A 25,798-nucleotide genomic window follows, 5' to 3' on the forward strand; every position below is an offset into this window, starting at 1 on the left:
CAATTCCTACAACAGTTACACATTTATTATTACTAGATGGCTTTAATCAACCACTTAATTTTATACCACCCACCGTAGAATGTTTGTATTTACATAATATCAAGTATCAGTTAATACCTGATTCAATTCCTGCAACAGTTACAGAATTATATTTACTAGATGGCTTTAATCAATCACTTAATTTTATACCACCCACCGTAGAATCATTGCATCTAGAAAACATCAAGTATCAACTAAAACCTTATTCAATTCCTGCAACAATTACAGAATTATCTTTACTAGATGGATTTGATCAATCACTTAATTTTATACCACCCACCGTAAGTTTTTTGTCTTTGCATAACATCAAGTATCAATTAATACCAAGTTCAATTCCTACTACAGTTACACATTTAATTTTACAAGATGGCTTTAATCAACCACTTAATTTTATACCACCTACAGTAGTATGTTTGTATTTACATAACATCAAGTATCAATTAATACCTGGTTCAATTCCTACTACAGTTATACATTTAATTTTACAAGATGGCTTTAATCAACCTCTTAGTTTTATACCACCCACTGTAGTATGTTTGTATTTACATAACATCAAGTATCAATTAAAACCTGGTTCAATTCCAACAACAATTAAACAATTATATTTAGAAGATGGCTTTGATCAACCACTTAATTTTATACAACCCAAGGTAAGATTTTTGTCTTTAGATAACATCAAGTATCAATTAAAACCAAGTTCAATTCCTACTACAGTTACACATTTAATGTTACAAGATGGCTTTAATCAACCACTTAATTTTATACCACCTACAGTAGTATGTTTGTATTTAAATAACATCAGGTATCAATTATTACCTTTTTCAATTCCATCAACAGTTATACATTTAATTTTAGAAGAAAACTTTGATCAATCACTTAAATTTATACCACCTACCGTAAAATGTTTGTTTTTATATAACATCAAGTATCAATTAATACCTGGTTCTATTCCAAATCATTTAAAAAGCCTTGGATTTGATAATGGTTTCTCTCAACATTTAACAAAAGGTATTATCCCTGACTCTATAAAATTAATTGTAATTGGTGATGTAGTCTATCCTTTAAAACCAGACTCCATTTCAAACCCCGACCAAACAATATATATAACACACAGATACAAATATCCAAAAATAAAAACGTTCAAGTATCTATGTTAATGATTATATTTATTGATTAGATACTGATAAAAAATGAATAAAAATGATAATAAATTGAAGGAATTTTTTTTTTTGTTTTTATTTTATTTATTGATTATAAAAACAATATACAATTAATACAAAAAAAGATTATAAAAACAATATTAATATTAATATTTTTAGATTAGTAATAATTTATTAATATTTGTTTTCCCTCCTTTTAGAGTAGTATAAATAAACAATTAAATGTTACTTTAGGATACAGTTTCAGAATTGAATTAAATAGTTCATATAAAAAAAAAAAGTAAATAAAATTTTTAGAATTTCTTATACAATTTAAATTTATCTGTTTTTCTTTATCATCTTTTTTTTGGGGGGGTGATCTTTTTTAATTTATTTTTGTTGTAAAAATAATATTAATAATTACCAATTTTTTCGATCATTTATAAACTGATACCTTAACAGAAAGGTTCAAAAGTATGGATTGGTATTATTGGGTATGGTTATTCAAAATAGTGCAAGTTCAATGGTATAAATAATAATTTTCTATACTTATTTTTAAAACAAACTATTATCTCTTTTATTTTTATAAAAAAAAAAAAATTATTTTATTTTTTTTATTTTTTATTTATATATTTTGGATTTAATTTAAAATAGCAGAGCTACCAACATCGCTTTTAGAGCCTCCCCCATCTTCTTCGTTGTCACTATTACTACTATTCATAATGCTTACTGTTTGTGAGTTTATATTTTGATAAATATCTTGTTCCGAATCTGAATTATTTAATTTTACATAATCTCTTGAAAGAATTGGTGCTTGGTTATCATCCTCTTGGGTAGTATTCTGATCCAATGCGCTATAACCATTTAATTTTGAATTTAAAATTGCTTCCCCAAGTGACCCTTCTGATTTTTCTCTATTGAATCTTTCAAATTCGTCATCTTCGTTATTAATATCGGCACCATTTTGCATTTCTACATCCACATTACTGATATCCTCAAAGGTTGCAGTTCTTGCTAAAGCAACTTTAACTTCATTATCCCAATCGATTCTAACAACAACAATACCTAAAACTACAGCTGCTGATGCTAAACCAATACAAAGACCCCACCAAAGACCTAAAACCTGAAGATGAAAAGCGAATGCAAATACCACACTGAATGGCATACCAATGATATAAAATGCACCAAAATTAACAATAGCACCAATCTTATTCTTACCTGTGCCTCTAATTACACCCTGACAAGTGGTTTGGAAGCCATCAAAGAATTGGAACAATGCACTAATTGGGAGAATCTTTGCTACTAAATCCAAAACCTCTTGTTTATTGGTGTAAATTCTGCCAATCCAATGTCTAGATGAAAATTGGAAGAGTGAAATGAGAACCATAAATGACATTGTAATAAAATATCCTATTCTAGTTGATTTTTTTGCCATCTCTGCATTTTTCTGACCTAATAATTGACCAATTCTAACTGATAAAGCAATAGAGACACTGAACGGTAACATAAAAGTAAGAAGAGTGAAATTCATCGCAATAGAATGACCATCAAGTTCGATAGCACCAAACAAACCAGCTAAAACTGTTAGGATTTCAAAAGCACAACCTTCGAAAACCATTTGAGCACCTGCAGGTATGGCTAATTTAAGATACTCTCTTAAACCATCCCAACCAAAGCATTCATTGTATGAAAAACCAAACCATGTTCCTTTGTAGAGTTCAAACTTCTTTATCCAAAGTAAAAGCAAAGCTGTTGCAAAGAATTTCGAAATTGATGTTGATAAACCACATCCTACAACGCCAATGCCCCCACTTGATGTTACACCATGAACTAAAACAAAATTAAAAATACCATTCGCTATATTTAAAACTACACCACAAATAATTGATGGATACATAATACCTTGACCTTGTAAATATTTTTGTAATACTGTTAACCCATTGCTAAACCATAAACCTGGTAACATACCCCAAACATAATGTTTGGTCAACTCTGCTACAACTTCATCTTGATGTAATAAAAGTAAAAGTGGTTCTGTAACAATCCATAATATTGCTTAAAATAAAAATTAATAATTTTAGACTATTGTTATTTGAAAAGAAAAAATTCAAATTTTACTTACTAACAAAAACACTTAATGCCAGTGAAACTACAAGACCTCTTTGAAGTGTTGCACCAATTAATTTATAATTTTCTAAAATTTATAAAAAAAAAAAAAAAAAAACTATTAACCCTCTGAATTTTAAAATTATTTGTTGAGATTAAAAATAAAAATTTTGATTTTTCAAAAAAATAATTTGAAATCTTTTTTTATTTTTATATTTTTATATTTTTTTGCACATACTTGCACCATAACCTTGACTAATAAATGTGTCCATCGAATTAAACGAACCTATAATAAATGAACTTGTTGCAAATGTAAATGTATTACCTTTGTTTAAAAAAAAAACAATGTTTAATATTTGATTTTTTTTTTTTTTTTTTTTTTTTCTATTTTTATTTTTAAGTACTTACCTAAAGAAACAGCAGCTAATTCATTTTCGCCAATATGACCAACTGAAATCATATTAACCAATAAATATACTACCTGATTTAATATATTTGATATTAAAACTGGAAAAGTCCATCCCAATAAATAAACAATTTCAGGTTTGCTTTCTCTGAAATAATCTCTGACAGAAAAAAACAATGTTTTTATTTTTTCCATTTTTGTTTTTTCGTATTTTTAACTTTTATTAATATTATTACTATTATTATTATTATTATTATAATTATTACTGTTTTAATTCTTATCTATACATATGCTATAAAAATTAATCTATCCCATCCATATATAAATTTAGTTTTTTTTAAAAAAAGTTGTATTTGTTTAAATATGTGCGATATTTATCTGGTTGTTTTAATAAAAAAAATTCCAAAAAAAAAAAAAAATAAGAAAAAAAAATTAAAAAAAAAAATCAATTTAAATTAAATTTAAAAAAAAACGAAAAAAAAAACAAAAAAATAAAATTCTCTTAGTTGCAGAGAATATTCTCTATCATATTCTATTTTTATATTTTTTTGCTTTTATACAATTTTATTTTATTATTATATTTATATTTGTCTATAAAAATCTAAATTTGATTAATTTTAAAAAAAATAGAAAATAAAAAAAAACAAATAAATTCCAAAAAAGAAAAAATAAAAAAAAAATAAAATTAAAAAAAATTTTATTCATTTTTTTTATTTTTTTTATCTTTCAATTTGTTATCTTTTTTAATCTACAAATAAATAAATAAATAAATAAATAATAAATTATTATTATTAATTTTTAAAGTCATCACACACACAATTATAATAATACTCATAATAATATACTCACACATTCACATAAATATATAAAGGAAAAAAGTGGAAACAAAAGATTAAATATAATTGTTAAAATTATAATAATATTTAATAGAATATAAACAATAGCAATAACGTGTAATAATAATAGTAGTAGTAGTGATAATAAAAATAATAAAAGTATATAATACTGTAAATGAATAATAAAAATAAAAAAGTATTAAATGTAAATAATAATGATCAATATTTTGGAAATTCAATACCGTCCTCGCCAATTAAAATAGGGAAAGAAAAAAAAGGTTTGGGTACTATAACATCAAAACTATTTTCAAATTTTAAACTCGATAGTAGTGATGACGAAGAAGATTATAATAATACCTCAACAACCAATTTAAATACAACCATTACACATTTAGACAATAGCGCCTATGATGATAGTGATAATAGCTATGATAGTAGTGAGTTTATAGATCACTATAAAGAGAACTTTTTTCAATCAGTTTTACAAGATATAAAAGAACAAAAAGAGTTAGAAGAAAAAAAAAAGCATACATACACCGATAATAGTGAAGGTAATAGTTTTAGTAGCTACAGCAGTTTCAATAGTGCTAGCTATGGCAATAGTATTGGTACATATGAATCATTTAAGAATATTTTAAATATAAAGGATAGTAGTGATACTCTTCAACAGGATAATAGTATTGATAACAATAACAATAACAATAATAATGGCAATATAGTTTTAGTTAATCAAAAAAATTTATTATCTAATAATAACAATAATAAAAATAATAAAAACAATCAAACTAATATTAATGGTTCAAAAAGAAGAAGGAAGAAAAAGGAAAATATTATATATACAGAAAAACAATATCAACTGTTTTTAGATAAAATAAAAAAAGATACTGAAAATTGTGGTGGTGAATTTGCCAAGCTATTATTAAATGTCAATACAATTTGTGATAATGTTGGTATATTTTTGGATACTAAAATATATAATAAAAACTAGTAATTATAAATTCTAACATTCTTTTATTTTTAGATTGGTAAAATATCATCAAGTAATATGGAAAACTATGCATCAACAATAAATAAGGCCACTTTAGAGGCTGTTAGGGTATCAGAGACATTGAAAATGCTTATTAATTCATTGGAATTGTTAAACTCGGATATGTTCGAAATGTATAAATTAAATAGTCAAATGTAAATATGATTTTTATTTATTTTTTTAAAATTGTTCCTTTTCTAATTTTTTTTTTTTATCATCCAGTAAAAATGTAAAAAGAGATATTGATCAATTAGAAAATTTAGTTATGAAACTAATAAATAACAAATAGCAATAAAATATATTTTTTATTTATTTATTTATTCACCCACATAAAGAAATTGTTCTTTTTTTTTTTTTTTTTTTTGTTTTTTTTGTTTTTATTTTTTTTCAACACACACACACACACACACACACATAAATAATTTACACCAACACTATTATAATATTATTGATAAAAATAGTTCTAGCAGTTTTATTTTTCTATTTTTTTATTTTATTTTTTATTTTATATTTTGGCTGGATGTATTACACTAAGGGGTGGATAATTTGATATTATTTCAAATACAAAACACACTCACTAACTTTTTTTTTTTTTTTTGTGGGTGTGTAGAAAAAAAAAATAATATTTTAATTATTTTTTCTTTTTTTTTTTTCTTTTTTTTTTTTTCATATTTATTTAAATACACAAATTTTAATTATTTATTACACATTATTTATAACAACTTCTATAACAACTATACACTACCTACAACCTTACTACATATAATTGTTTTTATAAAGTTTGTGTGTTAGCGCGTGCATTTTATAATAATACAATAATAACTACCACAGAAAAAAAAACAAATAAACAATAATTTAATTCTTTTTTCTTTTTATTGTTTTATTTAATTTTTTTTTTTTCACACATTCAAACTATATTTATATAATAATTATTTAATAATTTTTTATTTTTTTAAATTGTTAATTCTTTTAAATCTAAATTTTTTTTTTTTTTCACTTTATTTTTTTTTGAAACAGTGTTGTTATTTTTTTCTTTGTTTTTAGTATTGTGTTATAAGTATTTATAAATACTATTATTGTTATTTTTATCCAGTCATTTTAATCATCACCATCATTATAATTTATTGTTTATAACAATGGCATCTTTAATTAGTCCAAATTTAAATAATGGTTTAAATGTATCAAACGACCCAAATAAACCAAACCCATTACATTCACCTGTAATGAAATTAAGAGGATTAGAGATGACAGTTTATGGTTTAGAAAAAGAAAATTTAGAATTAAGACAAAAAATAGACTCTCAAGATAAAGAAATTCAAAACTATCAAAAACTAATCAATGAATATGAAGGGGAAAATGAAGTAAGTATAATCCAAATCAAAAAAAAAAGTTAAAATGTTTTTATTAATATTTTTTTTTGTTTTTTCAATATTTAGCAACATGAAAGAAGACATGCTCAATTAGAAGAGGAAATTTTAGAACTAAGAAAACAACTAAAGCAACTAAATCCAAATTATCTTAATACAAGTGGAAGTTATATTAATACAAATAATACCATTCAAATAATAATTGTATAATATAATAATAATATAATAATAGCAATAGCAATAATAATAATAATATAATCATAATAATAACAGTCATAATAATAATTTAAATAAATCAAGTGATAGATTTTATTCTGAAGATACACCATTATATTTATATACAGGTAGAAGTTTCCCCAACTCACCATCCAATGGATTAAATAACTCATCATCATTTAATAGTGTAAATGGTACTAATAATACAACCACTACAACTACAACATCAACAACCAATAATATCAATTTATCCCATTCAATGAATAGCAATGGTAACAGTTTATCAAATTCAACCAATAATATTGATTTAAATGAATCAAACTCCTCATTATCTGTACCACAAATTAATACCCCAAATATGAATAATACCAATAATAATAACAATAACAACAATAGTAACAATAACAATAACAATAGTTTATCAGCCAGTAATTCAAATAATAGATCACCTTTCCAAAAAGGTAAAGCTCCAAGCTCCCCAACTATTGTTTCTTGTGTTACTAATACAGATTGTGGTTCAAATGGTGTAAATATCTCGATGAGTCCTAGCCCTGTAATCCCTCAACCAAGAAAGAAATCAATTATTAGTTTATTCTCTCTTTAAAAAGTAAATAAAATATTTTTTTTATTTTTTTTTATATTTTTTTTTTTTCATATTATAATAATAATTTATTACATATGTTTCTGAACCAATAGTAATAATGTAGTTTATATTATAAATAAAATAAATAAATAAATAAAAAATAAATAAAAAAAAGTTTATACTTTATACTATATTTAGTTAAAAATTAAATTAATTTTAATTTGTTTTTTTATAATTAATTATTATTTAATTCCAACATCAAAAAAAAATAAAAAAAATAAAAAAAATAAAAAAAAAAAGTGTGGGATTTTTTTTGATGGCACAAATTTTTTTAAGATAATAAAAAAGTCACTGTTCAAGTTCCATTAATCACGAGGGCACCTTATATTTTTTATCCACAAAACCATGGGCTTTTTAAAATCATTTTTTTAAAAATTAGATACATTTGTTGGTGTTATTAAATTTTGAAAACTAAAAACTAAAAAATTATTTTAAAAATTATTTTTAAAAATAATTATAAAAAAATTAAAAACACTTGCGGTGGATCACGTGCAACTTTTAGGATGATGTTATGCATATTAATTTTAAAAATTTATATTTCTTTTTTTTTTTTTTATTTTTTTTATTTTTTTTTATCTTTTTTTTTTATTATCATTATTTTTATTATTTTTATATTATTTTTTAATATTCTTCTTTTTCAAATTCCATATTTATACATTGTGCAATTTTTTTTTTTTTTTTAATTTTTCATTTTTTATATTTTTATTTATTTATCTATTTATTTATTTATTTATTTATTTATTTATTTATTTTTTTTACTTATTTTTATTCAAAAGTTTAAAAAATAAAGACATAGCACATAATTTGTTTTTTTTATTTTTTACAAATAATTTATCGCATCGTATAATAATATCATATCATATCATATAATATCATAATTATAATAATGTGTGCATAAAATATATTAAAATAGCAACAACAAAAAAATACAATTGTATTTTAATAATTCGGTCAATTCTATGATACCACTTAAACTATTTTAAATTTTAATTTTTTTAATTTTTTAAATTTATTTTATTTTTTAAAAGTTTTATTTATTATATATTTATATATGACAGTTTCCCTGCATCTTCATTTCTTTTTATTTTATTTTTAATTTAAAATAAATAAATAGAAGAAAAAAAAAAAAAAAAAAAAACAAAAAAAAAAAAAAAAAAAAGATTTTCAAAAAGTTTTTTAATCTATTCTGTATTATATCTTTTTTTTTATTTTATTTTTTCTATCTTTTTTAATTTTAATTTTAATTTTAAATTAATTTTAAATTTAATTTTTATAATTTTTTAAATAATAAATTCATGTATATAATGGAGCCACCTATAGTTTATTTTAAAAATAATAATTTTTTTAAATTATTTTTTCGACACAATAACAATTCAAATAATAATAATGGTAGTAATAATGATAATGATAATAATAATAATAATAGTAATATTCAAACTGGAACAACAACAACAACTACCACAACAACAAATACACAACAAAATAAAAACTGTAAAAAAACAATTAAAAATAATAATGAATCAACAAATAATATTATAAATTTTTTATGTAAAAATCAAAATAAACAAAACAAAAATCATAATAACAATAGTCATAATAATAGCTGCACTACTGGTTATGAAAATCGCACTATTACCGATAATAACAATCATATGAATATTAATATCAATTCCTCTTATGAAATTAGTAATAATGAAAATCAAAATAGTTTTAATTGTGGTTTTAATAAAATAACTATTATTAATGAAGAAAATGAGATTTTATTTTTTAAAATTTGGAGGAATCGTTATTTAAACTGTTTAATATTCGAACACCTTAGAGTTTATAATAAAGTATTAAAATATAGCAGAGAATATCCATTCAATATAAATACTTTATCATTATTCAAATATAAATCATATTTATTGGAGATGACATACAGTTCATATTCATCAGTTTTTAATAATAATAATGATTTGTTTTATGATGATGATAGTAGTAATAATAATAATAATAATAGTAGCGATAATAATAATAATCAGCTTGATAGTAATAATGACAGTAATAAAAAATCAATAATATTATCAAACGAAGATTATATAGATAGTAATAGCAATCATAACGATAACAATGATAATAGCGATAATTCAAACAATAATAAAATAAAATCATATTATTGTTTTGACCCAATTGAAATTAATTTTATACCAAATGGCATCAAAAAGTTAATAATAGGTTTAAACCAACAAATTAAACCAGGTATTATCCCAAATTCCGTAGTAGATATTTCACTTAGGGATGATTATAATCAACCATTAAGTGTGGGCACTCTTCATAGCAATCTAAAGAGTATTTGTTTTGGTGAGGAGTTTGACCAACCCATCGAATGTGGAGTATTACCAAGTGGAGATAGTTTAAAAAGCCTATGTTTCGAAAATGAACGATATCAACATGTTATAGAGGTCGATCAATTACCAAAGTCATTAACCACATTAAAGGGATATTACTACGATAAGACAGTTACAGAAGAAGAGTTTGGAAATAGATTACCAAAGCAACTAAATCATTTATATTTTAATAAACTTTTCAATAAATCCATCGAACCACACTCCTTACCATTATCGATCAAAACATTGTCGCTTGGGGGTGTCTTCAATTTTAAATTGTCAAAAGATTCTTTACCTCGAAATTTAGAAAAGTTAATACTAAGCGACAGTTATAACCATCCATTGGATTATGGAGTGTTACCAAGCACACTCACCCATCTCCACTGCGGCAATTCTTTTAATCAGCCCTTGGACTTTGGTGTTCTTCCATCTGGTTTAAAAGTGCTCTATCTAGGTAGCGATTTTAATCAAATGATCAAGCCCAATACACTCCCAGATACGCTAGAGTCCCTTAAAATCGGCAAATCATACAGTTCACCATTGGTATTTAACTCTATTCCCTCGTCTGTTAAAACGCTCAAACTAGATTGTAACATATCAACCATCCTCTCAAAAGAGTTCTCTAGTATTTCAATTCCACCATCGGTTACCCACTTGAAACTTGGCCCTAATAGCAGTCCAGTAACCCAAGACACCGTCATACCAAAATCAATCGATACACTCAAACTTGGCAGTATCTCTAAAGCACCCCTTGTCTCTCTTCCTTCAAATGTAAAAAACCTCAAACTCTATTATGAATTTAATCAATTTCTTTTTGAAGATTCAATTCCTTCAACTGTATTAAATATTTATGCCAATGGTATTAATCACATTCAAAAATTACATGATTATGGTTATAAAGTTAACCATAAACATGGTAATTATTTAAATTATATTTTAGAAATTTAAATTAACACACACGCTCTCTGTGATTTTTTAATTTAATTAAAAAATACACCAAAAAAAATCAAAATCAAACTAAAAATATTAATTATTCCTTTTATATAAAAATACTAAAAAAAGAAACATATTGTTTTTTTTTTTTTTTTTGGTATTTTATTTATATCAATCTGTTTTAAGGTTATTTAAATTTCAAATAAAAGTATTATATTATTTTTTTTTTTTTTTTAATTATTAAATTAATTTAAAAAAAAAAAAAAAAAAAATATTTCATATTATCATATTGTTAATTTAATTATTATTAATTTTTTTTTTTATTTTTATTTTTTTTTTATTTTAAATTTTTTTATTTTTTTAAATTTATTTTTATTTATTAAAATTTTTTAATTTTATTATTTTATTTTTATACTTTTATTTTTTATTTTTTTTTATTAATAAACCTATACTTATGTTTCATTTATATATTTATATAATGATAGTGTTATAGTTATTATAAACTTTAATAATAAAGAATATAGAAAAATGAAATTTAATTTATCAAGATTATTATATGAAAAAGAACTTGGCACCAGGTCATATCAAAAGATTAATGATATACCAAATGATTTTTTAAATCAACAAAATAAAAAGATCACAAAGTTATGGAAGTTATTAGAATCACTTTACAGTTTTTTAAATTATGAAGCTTTAAATATAAACCAAGTAGGTATTTGTTAAAATTAATATTCATCCATTCATACATTCATGTATATTATAAAAGATCAATGGTATTAATGTTTTTATAATCCATTTTACATTTTAAATTAGATTAGACAAATACTAGAAGATATTGCATTTTGTTTAAATAGTAATGATAAATTTAAAAATTATTTTATGTCATTACATGGACATTATTATATTAGATTAATATTAATAGTAAATATAGAGTCTAAAGAAGTTCAATTGTTAACGTTAAAAATAATTAAATTAATGTCTCCACTTCAAGAGTTCACACAATGGGTTATGGGATCAGACGATATGGTTTCATTAATATTTAGATTATTACACAATAGATCATTGGTTGAAGATGTACTCAAGACTCTAAACAGTTTGTTTTTGGAATCAAGTGAACCTTTCGACCTAAAGAAAATTCAAGATTTTTATAAGATTTCAAATCTAATAATAAACAATTCCAAATTATATTTATTCATCAGAATGCTTTTCACTTCATGCACTGATTTCAACTATCATACTTCTGAGGATGATGACGATGATTCCTCTCTTGAAAAAATTATTGAACAAAAAATCAATAATTTACAAACCATTTATAGTATAAACCAATGTTTGTATAATTTTCTTTTTATTATATATATATATATATGTTTAATATACTAATAAAAATATTTATTTATTAATAGCAATAGTATTGGGAATACCTAATTTTTTAAAAAAAATAACATTGTTATTAAAGAAATCAACGCACAGTGATTGGATATCACCATTAATTAGAGACGATGAAAATTATGGTATTGGCAGCAACATAAATAGCGATGGCGATTTAGAAGATTTAGAAACGGCAAATTACAACTATAGAATGATATATATAGAGAATATTTCAGATGTATTATATAGTTTAAATATTGAAACCGAAAATGTGGATGACAATGACCTTTTAAAAGTTTTAAAAGATTATACAACCGCAGAGTGCCAAACTGAAATATTATTCATCTTATATATTTTACTATCTGGTACAAGGAAGTCTCAAGCCATAATACTTTTGAATCAATTTAATTTCCTCGATACTTTGATTTTATTGTTTAAATCAATCGATTGGAAAAAACAGGTATGTTGTTAGCATTTATATTAAATACTATTTCAATTTTTAATATTCTAATAGTGTTGTTTACATTTATATTAAATATAGGAGTATAAGGAAGATTCAAGTCCCTTTTTTGCAAAGAAAATGTATATTATAGATTTATTAATAGTTTGGTGTGACATAGATGTGGTTTTATCAATGGGTAATCTTTTATCATTAAAATATGAAAAAGAAATCCAAAATAATAAAAAACAACAACTATTAAATTCAGCAGCGCAGGATAAAGAAAATAAAGAAAATATAGAAAATATAGAAAATATTGTAGATTTAATTTTTAAAGCATATAAAGATAGTTTTACTTTAGAGAAAGAGCACCTATCAATATCCTATTTAATGGAGTCAATGGTTAGAACTTGGCCAAATCAATCACTTCAAAATTACTTTTTAGAAAATAAACTTTTGGAATCATTGGTTGAAGAAATTTTAACGAATGATATTAGATTCATGGAAAACGCATTCGATCTTTTTGGGGAATTAATTAAAAATAATAGAAATAGCTTCAGTATATTAAATCATTATTTAAATGCAATGGAATTATCAAAAGATAATAATAATGAGAACCAAAAACAAAATATTACAGAAAAGTTCTTTAGTTTATTTTTAGATAATTTAAATAGTTCAAATGTTTGTTTAAGATATATTTCAATTTCTCTTTATAGTTTTAAGAATGAAAATAGTTTAAATTCAAATAATGTATGTAGTCATCATTTATTATTATTATTATTGCTTATTATATACTAATATAATTTATTTAGGAAAATTATTTACCCTATCCATTGGAGGAATGTAAAGTCTATAAATTTTTTAACAATAATAAAGTTAAAATTTTTCTTCATTTATTGGATATGTTAACACCCGAGACTATAAGCGCCGAAAGTAAGCAGTTATTATTATTATTATTATTATTGTTTTATGGTATATTAATATATTTACTAACTATCGATTATTATTATAGATATATGTTGCCTAAACACCGCTTTGACTTTTTTACTATTGGCTAAAAAAGAGAATCAGTGTGATGTTTTTTATGATGCTTTAAGAGATACCGGCATAGAACCATTTCCCCGACTTGATAAAATAAAATCTTTGTTTTTAATTTGGAGGCCATTCTATATTTACAGTCCAGAAGATAGAATAAAATTAGAATTTTCTTCAACATTTTCATTTAATCATTTTTGTGAATGTGTTAAAGAAATTTCAAATTTGTAAATAAATAAAAAAAATATATATACTTTTTTTTTTGAAAATTTAATTATTTTTAAAATTATCATTATATTTAGTTAAATTAAACAATCATTTTAAACTCTCATTTATTTTCATATTAATAATAATAGAAAAAAAAATTAAAAAAATTAAAAAATTTTTTTTATTTTAATTTAAATTTTTTTTAACCATTTTTTTATTTTTATAACATGAAAAAAATAGATGTCTTATAATAATAACAATAATAATAATAATGAAATTGCTGATAATAATAACAATGGTGATAGTAATATAAATTTAAATCTTAGTACAAGTAACTTTTTAAATTTTAGTGTAAATAATTTTAATTTCTTCAATGACAGTTCTATCGGAATACAATCAAATGATACTGAAGCTAAAGAACAACCAAACATAGACATAACGCCAACATTACTATATAACAATAGCAGCAGTAGCAACAACAACAACAACAATAATAATAGTAATAATAATAATAACAGTAGTCACAGTAATATGGATTTAGAATCAATTTTAAGTTTAAATTTAGCAGTATTAGAATCTTCAAATAATAGTAATTTAAATGAAGAACAAAAACTAAAAATTCAAATGATAAAAAATGAAATATTATTATTAACAAATAGTATTAAATCAAGCCAAAAAAATCAGAATAATACCAATCAACAAAATATTAATAACAATAACAATAATATCAACAATAGCAATAATATCAACAATAACAACAATAACAACAATAGCAATATCAATTATATCAACAGTAACAATCTAAATTATTATAGTAGTGATTTTAATTTAGAAACTCCATTGAACGATGAAAAACAAGCATCTTCTATACCAATAAATATAAACAATACATACACCTATAGTGAAGCAACTATAAATCCTCAACAACAAATAAATAACCTCAGTCCCCCAAAAACTGAAACTAATGATATAAACATGAAGCTATTTTCAAATATTAGTGGTGATATGACAAAAGATCAAATTAATCAATTAAAATCAATTATTATTTCCACTCCAAAAGTTCAATTCAAAGAGTGGGCACTAATTAACCAAGCATGGTTTAGCGAATGGGAAAAAGGAATATTCAGTAAAGATGAATTGGGTCCAATCGATAACTATCCACTTTTAGACATTACATCCGATGACGATCCACTATTAAGATGTGATATTAAAGAGTATTTAGATTTTACAGTTGTACCAATCGATATTTGGAATATTTTTAAAAAAATATATGGTGGATCACCAGATATTATCAGAAAAGTAACCGACAAAGGTGATATAGATTTAAAAATACCAATAACATTATTCCTCATAAAATCATCAGATATCAAATATTGCCAATATATTACTAAAACTCATGCATTCCAATACGAAACCTTTTTCTCTTTAAAAAAAGTAAGTATTAAACCCTATGCATTATTTAATTAAAGAATAAACTAACATAATTTTCTTTTATTATAAAAAGAGAGTATGCAATTTATTTAACTTATCATTTAATGAAGTAGATTTATTTAATTTTGATGGTGGTATAGCAACACAAGAACTCTATTTATTTTTAACACCAAGAACTATAAAGCTATATAATAATCAAATGGTAATTTAATTGTATAAAGATTAATACCGATTTAAATTGTAAATTAATTTCTTTTTTTTAAAAAAAAACAGATTTTGGTTAAGGAAAAAAAACATCCGATAGAATCACCAGATTCAACAACGTCACCAAATATACCCAATGTTGATTTAGAGCGATCAAATATATCGAGTATGCCAAATGTTAACTTTAATAATGATTCCAAAGTTTTAAATAGTAACACACCATCCAATACTGTAAATAATAAATTTTCACCAAAAAACAAATCGACCAATTCAAATAAAACTAAAGATGAAAAGGCATTCTTTTATTATCCGTAAGTAAACTTATTTAAATAATAATAAACTGTTTATTTCTTTTGGGTATTTTTATTAATTTTTAAAAATAATAGGTTATACACAGATCCCTTTAGTTTATCTTTTTTAAATTATTCATTTTTTAAAAGTAGTTTTAATTACGACCCTGATGCAGTTTTACAAAGCAATGAATATATTCAATTCGAAAAAATGCAAAATAATTTTTATTCTAATTTAGATCAAATTCAATCTTTTTCATTGGGCACCGATAAAAAAGATGACAATAAAACTAGTAATATTGATAACAATGAAACAAGTAAAAATACATCCAACAACACCAGTAGTAACAACACCAGTAGTAACAACACCAGTAGTAACAACACCAGTAGTAACAACACCAGTAGTAACAAAAACAACAACAAAAATGATAATATATATTTCCATGGTATTGATATTGAAGATGAAGATCCTAAAAAAGCTCATCGTCCGCCTGTATGTAAACCTCAATAACTGACCACAATAAATAATTTTTTTTTTTTTTGTTTTCTAAATTTAAATTTATAATTATACAGATGTATATTAAATAAAACTTATTAACTATAAAAATAAATAATTCCATTCTTTTCAATTCGTTTTTTTTTGTTAAATTTAATTTTTTTTAAAATTTGATTTTTTTTATTTTTTTTTATTTTTTTTTTATTTTTTTTTAATTTTTATTTTGAATTAATACTAATAATGCAAATAATTTAATTCTAAATGTCTTGGTCTTTTAATAATAGTAATAATAATAGTAATAATAATAATTATAATAATAATGGAGATAATAATAACAATAATAATAATGGTCTTTTCAATTTTTTAAATTATGGCACAGAGAATTTTTTTAATGAGGACCTGCACAACATAGATCTCAATTATACCAGTAATAATATAGATTATATGGATAACAATATAGATAATAATTCAGATAATAATATAGACAATTATATAAATGAAAATATAGCTTTTATAGATAATGGTAAAATAGAAACAACCACTTCAACTACGACAACTTTAACTCCATCTAATAACATCGGTGATAATAGCTTAGACTCAATATTAAAAGATATTCCAGATAATCAACTAGATGAGGATCAAAATAATAAAATTCGTATGATTAAAAATGAAATTTTATCATTAACAAATAGCTTTAAAATAAATAACGGTCACAATGACAATGTCACAAATTTTAATAATAATAATAGTTTTGTAAATAGTTCAAATTATAATATAGATAATAATAATGTAAATAATAATAATAATAATAATAATATTGTAAATAATATAAAAGCCCCAAATGTTGGGGAAAACGATAGCTTTGGTTCAATATTGAGAGAAGTATCAGATGAAAACTTAAGCGAAGAACAAACCCAAATGATCAAAATGATTAAAAATGAAATTTTATCATTAACAAATAGTATTAAAGAAAACAACGATACCAATTCAAATAACTACAATGATGATTTAACAAAAGATCAAATTTATCATTTAAAAAGTATCATTAAATCTACTCCAAAAATTCCAGAGAATGAATGGGCATTGGTTAATCAGACTTGGTTTAGTGAATGGGAAAAAGGAATATTCAGTAAAGATGAATTGGGTCCAATCGATAACTATCCACTTTTAGACATTACATCCGATGACGATCCACTATTAAGATGTGATATTAAAGAGTATTTAGATTTTACAGTTGTTCCAATTGATATTTGGAATATTTTTAAAAAAATATATGGCGGATCACCAGATATTATCAGAAAAGTAACCGACAAAGGTGATATAGATCTTAAAATACCAATAACATTATTCTTTATAAAATCATCAGATATCAACTATTGTCAATATATTACGAAAACTCATGTATTTCAGTATGAAACCTTTTTCTCTTTAAAAAAAGTAAATTATTAAAACCCTACTTCATATACACAAATATATTTACATACTAATAAAACTATTTTTATATTAAAAGAGAATATGCAAATTATTTAATTTACCATTTGGTGATGTAGATTTATTTAATTTTGATGGTGGTACAGCAACACAAGAACTCTATTTATTTTTAACACCAAGATCAGTAAAACTATATAATAATCAAATGGTAATATATATATATATATATATATATATATATATTCGTTATAGCTTAATTTGTATTAAAATTTATTAATCCATTATTTTTAAATACAGATTTTAGTTAAAGAAAAGAAACACCCAATAGAATCAGATACCCCAACAACTACAACAAGTACCTCTAATATTGATTTTAATTATTTTTCAAAAATTACCCCTATTGAAGATAGTGGTCCCGAAAATCAGCAAACACCAATAAAGCCTGCAATAACAACTACAACAACCACAACAACTACAACAACCTCAACAAACACAGAAAACAAAGCATGGAAAAAATATGAAAAAAGAAATGTGGATTTAAATTTTATTTATTGTCCGTAAGTAAACTAATTTTTAAAATAATAACATTTAATAAAAAAAAAACTAACTTTATTATCCATATAGACACTATACAGATCCATTTAGTTTATCTTTTTTATATTATTCATTCCTTACAAGTAGTTTTAATTATGATTCAAATACTATTTTAAAAAGTGAAGAGTATATTCAATTTGTTAAAACACAAGAAGACTATAACTCAACTCTTAATCAAATTCAATCATTTTCATTTGGTAATGAAACAAGTGAAAATAAAGAAACCAATAGTAGTAGTGACCTCAACACGCCCAGCAGCACTAGTAGTTTTAGTAGTAACGAACCCAGCACACCCAGTAGTGATAGTACATATTTTCATGGTTTTGATTTAGAAACAATCCCCGAAAAAGTTAAACAAAGACCCCCTGTTTGTAAAACACAATAGGAACTTTTACAATTTTTTTTTTTTTTTTTTTAATAATAAAAAATAAATGTTAAACTACTTTATTTTTTTATTTAAAAATTATTTTATAATACCAATAAAATAGTTAAAAAAATTTAAATTACTAATTTGTTAAAAAGAATTATTTTAATCATAAATTTTTTTTTTTTTTAATTTGGACGTTCATTGTAAAATTGGATTTCTTTCTTCATTCTTATATTAATTAGAAACTTGTTTTTTTTGGGCAGTTGTAAAATTGGATTAATGTAATGATTTAATTTCTTTCTTCCCTCATCTATTACACCTATTTATAAATTTATTTAATAATTTTTTTTATAAAATTTTTTTATTATTTTTAAAAAATTAAAATATACACATACATATATAATTTTAGTAATATAAACGATGGCAGAGGCAATTAATAAAGACAATACTGGAATTATTTTTAAATGTCTACAAGTACGGGTAAAATAATTAAACTTTTTTTTAATTAACAAAAATATAGAATTAAAGAAAATAGCAGAAGGTGAATTTATTTAATATAATCAATTATTAGTAAGTATCAATATATTTGAAATAACTCTAGCAACATTATAAAACCCAATTAGTTTAAATGAAAGAATACTCAAGTTCTCATTACAACAAACTTGCAAAAAACGGATTGCTTTTATCATTTTCAAATATATTAAATAAGAAATTAAAATCTGAAGTTCTAGAATCTATAATGAAGTCGTTTCAATGGGAAAATTCATTAAACTACAATCTTCAATACTTTATCAAAAATTAATAAATTAAAAACACATCAAACAGCAACTATCAAATCTATAATATATTATAATTTTTTATTCAATTAAATTCCTCAATATTTTTAACAATATTATATTATATATTTAAATCATGTTTTCATTGTTTTAAAAATATTATTTATTTTATTTTTTTTTTAATTTTTTTTTTTTTTTCAAATATCCCAATTTATATAAAAATTTTTTCAATTAATTGAAAATTAAAAATTTATTAAATAATTTTTTAATTTTTTTTTTTTAATTTTTTTTTTTTTCATTATAATATAAAATAATTTTTTTTCATTCATTAAAGCTTTCAAATCACTCATAGTTTTTTTCATATAATATTATTTTTAACATATAATCAGCATCATCACATTTTTTTTATTTTATAGATAAATTATTTTTTAATAAAAAATGTTAGATTTAATTATTTTTGTAATCTATTATTATTTTTATTTAACAAGAATATATAACCCCCTCAATAATAATATCGATAATAATAATAATATTGATAATAATAATAATAATAATAATGATAATAATAATATTGATAATAATAATAACAATAATAATAATAATAATAATAATAATAATAATAATGATAATAATAATAATAATATAGATAATATAGATAATAATAATAATAACAATAACAATAACCAAAATGACAACTGCAAAATATTCAACCCAATCACCGCTCCAACAAATTATTCAGTATGTCATCCACAACAATCACAACAACCACAGCAACCACAACCACAGCAACCATCACAACAACCACAACAATCACAACAACCACAACAACCACAGCAACCACAACAATCACAGCAACCACAACAACCACAACAACCACAACAACCACAACAACCACAACAACCACAACAACCACAACAACCACAACAACCACAACAACCACAACAACCACAACCATCTCCTCTATCAAGATTCAAAGCTGCCCGTAAACGTTTAAGAGAACGTTTACAACTCTATCATTTAAAAAATAAAAGCGAAATCCCAGGAGATGGCAACTGCCAAATGCACTCTCTTTCAGATCAACTCTATGGTGACTTGGACCATAGTTATGAAATCAGATGCATTATTGTTCAATGGCTTAGACGTAATAAGAATTTCTTCCTCTCAAACGGAGAGGCCATTAGTAAATTTTCCGATGAAAACTGGGAAGTATATTGTACTAGAATGGCAAAAAGTGGCTTTTGGGGTGACCATTTAACTTTGCTTGCTGCTGCCGAAATTTATAAAGCCAATATTTCAATTATATCTTCGGTAGAATCCCACAATTACTTCGTTGAAATTACACCAATTTCCGTCAAAGCCGATAAAACAATACTTTTATCACATCACGCAGAATCCCATTATGGTTCATTATGTATGAGAACCAATTAAATACCAAAAATCAATTTTCTAGAGGTAAATAATTTATTTTTTCACTTTTTTTTTTTTATTTCAAATTAATTAATTTTTTTTTTAAAATATTCAGCTTTTTTTTAAATAACAGCTACTTTTTTATAACTTAGATGCCAACTTTTTTATTATAGTTTACGAATATTTTTTCATTAGTCATTATCAGCATAAAAGAGTTGGAAATAAACATAAGTAGAGTTTTTAAGAATAGCAAATGTCAAAGGTATTTAAATATAGTGGAAATTCATGTAATAGTTCAAGTGATGGGTCCAATATTGTTTCAAATGGGAGTTTATAAGGTGTTTCTAATGAAGTCTAATGATAGAACATCCAGTGGCAATGTATGTGGTAGAGCAAGTCTTAATGTAATTGAAAGTTATTCCATTCGATTTATATGTCAGTCCTGCAAATATTAAAACAAATTAGATGAAGAGGAAAAGATTTAGGGATGTTTATATTAACAAATACCCAATATATTAGTCACAAAAATAACCAAATACACAAATAACCTAAACAAAATTAATAATTAAGATTCAGATAGTATTGACCTTGGTCCAATAAATTTCGGTATTAATATAGTTAATCAATAATTTATAGATAGAAAAGGTATATAAAATAATATTATTTTTACAAATATATTTTAGACACATATTAATAATTTATTAATTTATAATTAGGTTCATTAAATTAAATCTCCTCAAATTTAGTCATCTATATTAAACATAAGCAGTGTTAAGAATGGTAAATAAAGCATAAAGTTGTGGTCCAAAATTTTAGTCAAGTGGTGTTAAATATGAATAAATGTTATTAGTTCCGATGGAATATATTAAAAAGAATAAATCTTAATCAAGTTGTGGTTCAAAGTAATTAGTTTAATTGGGTTTTAAGTTGTGAATAAATATGGCTAGTTCCAATGATGGTACATATATATAAAAAGCATAAAGCAAAATCAAGTTGTGGTTCAAATGGCGGCTCAAGTATGGGTATTAGTTAAAGTTGTGGTTCAAGTAACTGGTTATGCAGTATTTTAAGTGAATAAATGGGGTTAGTTCAAGTATATATTGCAACAAAAATTATGATTTTAAAAATCATTAAATATCATCCATAAAATATTTTTAAATTAATAAAAAGTGTCGGTTATTTTTAAAATTTTAAAATTTGAATCTTTACTCCTTCTGTTTGAGCGAAGATTTTTTTTTTTTTTTTTAATTTTTTTTTTATTTTTATTTTTTATTTTTTTTATTTTTTTTTTTTTTTTAAAAACAAATACACAATTTAATAATTTAATAATTTGTTACTTTTATCGAAAATATAATGCAAATATAAAACTAACTCAATGTCTTGGTCTTATAATAGTAATGACTGTTTGAATATTGGTAATTTTTACAATGGCAATCCTTATGAAACACCCCTCAATAGTACACGTAATAATATAAATAGCTATAATGATAATAATAATATACACAATAGTAAAGATAACCTCATCAATAATAATTGTAGTATAAATAATGATCATTTATATAGCACCGATGATAATAGTGTGCCCTCATCTCCAAACAATTCTGATATTTGTAGATTAGGGTTAATGTTAAAAAAGATCCCAGATGACCAATTGGATGAAGAAACAAAGTTAAAAATTCGAATGATCAAAAATGAAATTCTATCATTAACAAACAATGTAAACAATAACAACAATAGCAATAATAATAATGATAATAATAACGACAATAGTAATAATAATGACAATCTACATAATTTAAACAACTCTGAAAATCTATCAAATATAAGCTCAGACTCCATTAATACCAATCTTGGTGGTTTAAGATCAATATTAAAAGATATTCCCGACGACCAAATCGTTGAAGAACAAAATTTAATGATAAAAATGATTAAAAATGAAATTTTATCATTGACAAATAGCATTAAAGCAAACAATATCCCACCAAAAGACTATGACAACATCAACATCAATAGCTATAATGATAATAATAAAGATAATATAGATAGTATAGATAATAGCAACAATAATATAGATAATATAGATAATATAGATAATATGGATAATATAAATCAAAATAGTAATATTAATAGAACGGAAAATAAAAATATAAATATAAATAATTTGGATATGGATATGGATATGGATATTTACAACAATACCTATCAAGATGTTCCTAATAACGAGAATAGTTATAACATAAATATTCATGAAATTTTAAAATATCATTCCCAATTAGAACCACCCCCACCCCAACAACTTTCAATGGTCCAACAACAATTAGAAAAACAGCTAGAATTAAATGATATATTTTTTAGTGAAATCATACTATATGATGATTTAACAAAAGATCAAATTAATCAACTTTTATCAACTATTAACTCAACACCAAAATTTCAATACAATGAATGGGCATTGGTTAATCAGACTTGGTTTAGCGAATGGGAAAAAGGAATATTCCGTAAAGATGAATTGGGTCCAATCGATAACTATCCACTTTTAGACATTACATCCGATGATGATCAACTATTAAGATGTGATATTAAAGAGTATTTGGATTTTACAGTTGTACCAATTGATATTTGGAATATTTTTAAAAAAATATATGGCGGATCACCAGATATTATCAGAAAAGTAACCGACAAAGGTGATATAGATTTAAAAATACCAATAACACTATTCCTTATAAAATCATCAGATATCAAATATTGCCAATATATTACTAAAAGTCATGCATTCCAATACGAAACCTTTTTCTCTTTAAAAAAAGTAAGTTTTAAATTATCACTTTTAAATTGAACTATACAAAATATTTATTAATTTTATTTTTTTAAAATTAGAGGGCTTGTAAATTATTTAATATACCATTTGGTGATGCAGATATATACAATTTTGATGGTGGTACAGCAACACAAGAACTCTATTTATTTTTAACACCAAGAACTATAAAGCTATATAATAATCAAATGGTTTGTATTTGAACCAAACAATTAATTTATTAATTTATTTACTAATTACTTTTTAATAAATAATAGATTTTAGTTAAAGAAAAGAAATATCCATTAGAATCAGAATCAGAACCAGAATCAACACCAACACTGACACCGACACCGACACTAACATCATCAATACCAAACACACCCAATATTGATTTTACTTTATCGAGTATATCGAGTATGCCAAGTGTTGATTTTAATAATGACTCTAAAGTTTTAGAAAGTGGCACATCAGTAACACCTAGTCCAAATAACCAAAAGCAAACTATGTTTACAAGATATATAAATAAAAAAACTAACTCTAATTATTTTTATTTCCCGTAAGTAATTTAAACATAAACCTTTTATTTATCACCTTATACTAATTTATAAAAATAGATTATATACAGATCCATTTAGTTTATCTTTTTTAAATTATTCATTTTTTAAAAGTAGTTTTAATTACGATCCTGATTCCATTTTACAAAGCAACGAATATGTTCAATTTGAAAAAATGCAAAATAATTATTATTCTAATTTAGATCAAATTCAATCTTTTTCATTCAACAGTGATAAAGACGAAAATAAAAATGATGATAATAACAATATAAAATCAAATAATAAAAATAATACCAATAATATTGAAAATAATATCAATAATATCAATAATATAGATAATAATAACAATAACGAAAATAGCCCAAAAAATTATATTGATAATATGTATTTTCATGGTATTGATTTAGAAGAAGAAAACCCCAAAAAAGCTCATCGTCCGCCTGTATGCAAACCTCAATAATCACAAACTGCCACAACCAAATAATATTTTTTATAAAATAATACATATTGTATCTTATAAAAAAAATTTTAAAAAAAAAAAAACCGAATTAAAAAAAAATAAATAAAATTAATAAATAAAAACAAATAAATTTTAATTATTTATATTTTTGGGTAATCAAAAAATTTATTTAATTTAATCAATAATTTTTAAGGTTTTATAATAAAATATTTATTTTTATTTTTTTTGTGCTATAATTTGTGGAGTGGCCAAACAAAAAACGAATGTGGCCCCTAAAATAGAAGTATAACGACATTTTTTTTTGATCGCGTATTAATTTATTTTATTTTTAATTTTTTTTTTTTTCTCAATTTAATTGAAAAAATAAAAAAAAATCTCTGGTGAAAATTATATTAATATTTCTTTTTTTATTTTTATTTTTATTTTTTTATTTATATTTATATTTCTATATATTTTTTATAAATAATTAACTTTTATTAAAATAAATAAATAATTTCTTTTATTTTATTTTTTTTTTTTTAAAATTTCTTTTTTTTTTTTTTTTTGGTTATTAATTTTTTCTTTATAAATAATCAATAAATATGCCATTATTTCTGCCAAATGTCATCATCATATTTTAATAATAATAATAACTACAGTGATATTAATCATGGCAATAGCAGCAGTTTAAATTTTAGTAAAGATAGCTTAAGTAATACTATTAATAATAACAAAACCTCAAAAAAAATTCATGTCAATAATAATAATGATATTAAAGAATCACCTAAATTTATAATTAATGAAATTGTAAATATAAATGATGAATTTACAGAGTTGGTAGAAAATAATGGCAGGCTCAGTAATGGAAATAATCAATTTATAGAG

At 22.7% G+C, this 25,798-nt stretch overlaps 11 protein-coding genes across 11 annotated transcripts in view; 9 read left to right on the top strand and 2 right to left on the bottom strand.

The window, feature by feature from the left end:
- The window catches only part of DICPUDRAFT_76595 (uncharacterized protein), a gene marked incomplete at both ends in the record, with an annotated part of 2,200 nt that extends 1,685 nt beyond the window's left edge, over positions 1 to 515 (bottom strand). Inside the window, one exon of the mRNA XM_003285634.1 lies at positions 503 to 515. Within this exon, the coding sequence (XP_003285682.1) occupies positions 503 to 515 (13 nt within the window). The remainder of the gene's footprint in view (positions 1 to 502) is intronic.
- DICPUDRAFT_29680 (uncharacterized protein) lies at positions 489 to 1,196 on the top strand (the record flags this gene model as incomplete). The annotated part of the gene is made up of 1 exon (XM_003285611.1): positions 489 to 1,196. A coding segment is annotated over one exon (708 nt), but the record flags the coding sequence as incomplete, so codon positions are not given.
- A 622-nt stretch (positions 1,197 to 1,818) lies between these two features.
- Positions 1,819 to 3,885, bottom strand: DICPUDRAFT_149561 (uncharacterized protein; the record flags this gene model as incomplete). Its single annotated transcript, XM_003285635.1, has 4 exons — positions 1,819 to 3,233; positions 3,301 to 3,372; positions 3,523 to 3,609; positions 3,693 to 3,885. 4 exons carry the CDS (start codon positions 3,883 to 3,885, stop codon positions 1,819 to 1,821), a joined length of 1,767 nt encoding a protein of 588 aa, XP_003285683.1.
- Positions 3,886 to 4,701: 816 nt separating this feature from the next.
- On the top strand, positions 4,702 to 5,712 carry DICPUDRAFT_149562 (uncharacterized protein; the record flags this gene model as incomplete). Its single annotated transcript, XM_003285612.1, has 2 exons — positions 4,702 to 5,472; positions 5,548 to 5,712. 2 exons carry the CDS (start codon positions 4,702 to 4,704, stop codon positions 5,710 to 5,712), a joined length of 936 nt encoding a protein of 311 aa, XP_003285660.1.
- Positions 5,713 to 7,372: 1,660 nt separating this feature from the next.
- DICPUDRAFT_53735 (uncharacterized protein) lies at positions 7,373 to 11,093 on the top strand (the record flags this gene model as incomplete). Its single annotated transcript, XM_003285613.1, has 2 exons — positions 7,373 to 7,552; positions 9,529 to 11,093. The coding sequence occupies exons 1-2, from the start codon at positions 7,396 to 7,398 to the stop codon at positions 11,091 to 11,093; spliced, it is 1,722 nt and encodes a 573-aa protein (XP_003285661.1). The 5' UTR covers positions 7,373 to 7,395.
- A 421-nt stretch (positions 11,094 to 11,514) lies between these two features.
- DICPUDRAFT_97125 (uncharacterized protein) lies at positions 11,515 to 14,151 on the top strand (the record flags this gene model as incomplete). The annotated part of the gene is made up of 6 exons (XM_003285614.1): positions 11,515 to 11,786; positions 11,892 to 12,405; positions 12,482 to 12,906; positions 12,988 to 13,635; positions 13,698 to 13,818; positions 13,898 to 14,151. The coding sequence occupies exons 1-6, from the start codon at positions 11,607 to 11,609 to the stop codon at positions 14,149 to 14,151; spliced, it is 2,142 nt and encodes a 713-aa protein (XP_003285662.1). The 5' UTR covers positions 11,515 to 11,606.
- Positions 14,152 to 15,714: 1,563 nt separating this feature from the next.
- On the top strand, positions 15,715 to 16,654 carry DICPUDRAFT_91554 (uncharacterized protein). The gene is made up of 3 exons (XM_003285615.1): positions 15,715 to 15,760; positions 15,832 to 16,073; positions 16,149 to 16,654. Exons 1-3 carry the CDS (start codon positions 15,758 to 15,760, stop codon positions 16,561 to 16,563), a joined length of 660 nt encoding a protein of 219 aa, XP_003285663.1. The 5' UTR covers positions 15,715 to 15,757; the 3' UTR covers positions 16,564 to 16,654.
- Positions 16,655 to 16,809: 155 nt separating this feature from the next.
- On the top strand, positions 16,810 to 18,958 carry DICPUDRAFT_76603 (uncharacterized protein; the record flags this gene model as incomplete). Its single annotated transcript, XM_003285616.1, has 4 exons — positions 16,810 to 17,985; positions 18,059 to 18,187; positions 18,277 to 18,536; positions 18,604 to 18,958. The coding sequence occupies 4 exons, from the start codon at positions 16,810 to 16,812 to the stop codon at positions 18,956 to 18,958; spliced, it is 1,920 nt and encodes a 639-aa protein (XP_003285664.1).
- A 1,196-nt stretch (positions 18,959 to 20,154) lies between these two features.
- DICPUDRAFT_76604 (uncharacterized protein) lies at positions 20,155 to 21,144 on the top strand (the record flags this gene model as incomplete). Its single annotated transcript, XM_003285617.1, has 1 exon — positions 20,155 to 21,144. One exon carries the CDS (start codon positions 20,155 to 20,157, stop codon positions 21,142 to 21,144), a length of 990 nt encoding a protein of 329 aa, XP_003285665.1.
- Positions 21,145 to 22,498: 1,354 nt separating this feature from the next.
- Positions 22,499 to 24,934, top strand: DICPUDRAFT_76605 (uncharacterized protein; the record flags this gene model as incomplete). Its single annotated transcript, XM_003285618.1, has 4 exons — positions 22,499 to 23,929; positions 24,001 to 24,129; positions 24,196 to 24,476; positions 24,535 to 24,934. 4 exons carry the CDS (start codon positions 22,499 to 22,501, stop codon positions 24,932 to 24,934), a joined length of 2,241 nt encoding a protein of 746 aa, XP_003285666.1.
- A 600-nt stretch (positions 24,935 to 25,534) lies between these two features.
- On the top strand, positions 25,535 to 25,720 carry DICPUDRAFT_149571 (uncharacterized protein; the record flags this gene model as incomplete). The annotated part of the gene is made up of 1 exon (XM_003285619.1): positions 25,535 to 25,720. A coding segment is annotated over one exon (186 nt), but the record flags the coding sequence as incomplete, so codon positions are not given.
- Between the last annotated feature and the right edge of the window lie 78 nt (positions 25,721 to 25,798).

This window comes from Dictyostelium purpureum, assembly GCF_000190715.1.
Source record: "Dictyostelium purpureum unplaced genomic scaffold DICPUscaffold_50, whole genome shotgun sequence".
In the NCBI taxonomy this organism is placed as follows: Eukaryota; Evosea; class Eumycetozoa; order Dictyosteliales; family Dictyosteliaceae; genus Dictyostelium; species Dictyostelium purpureum.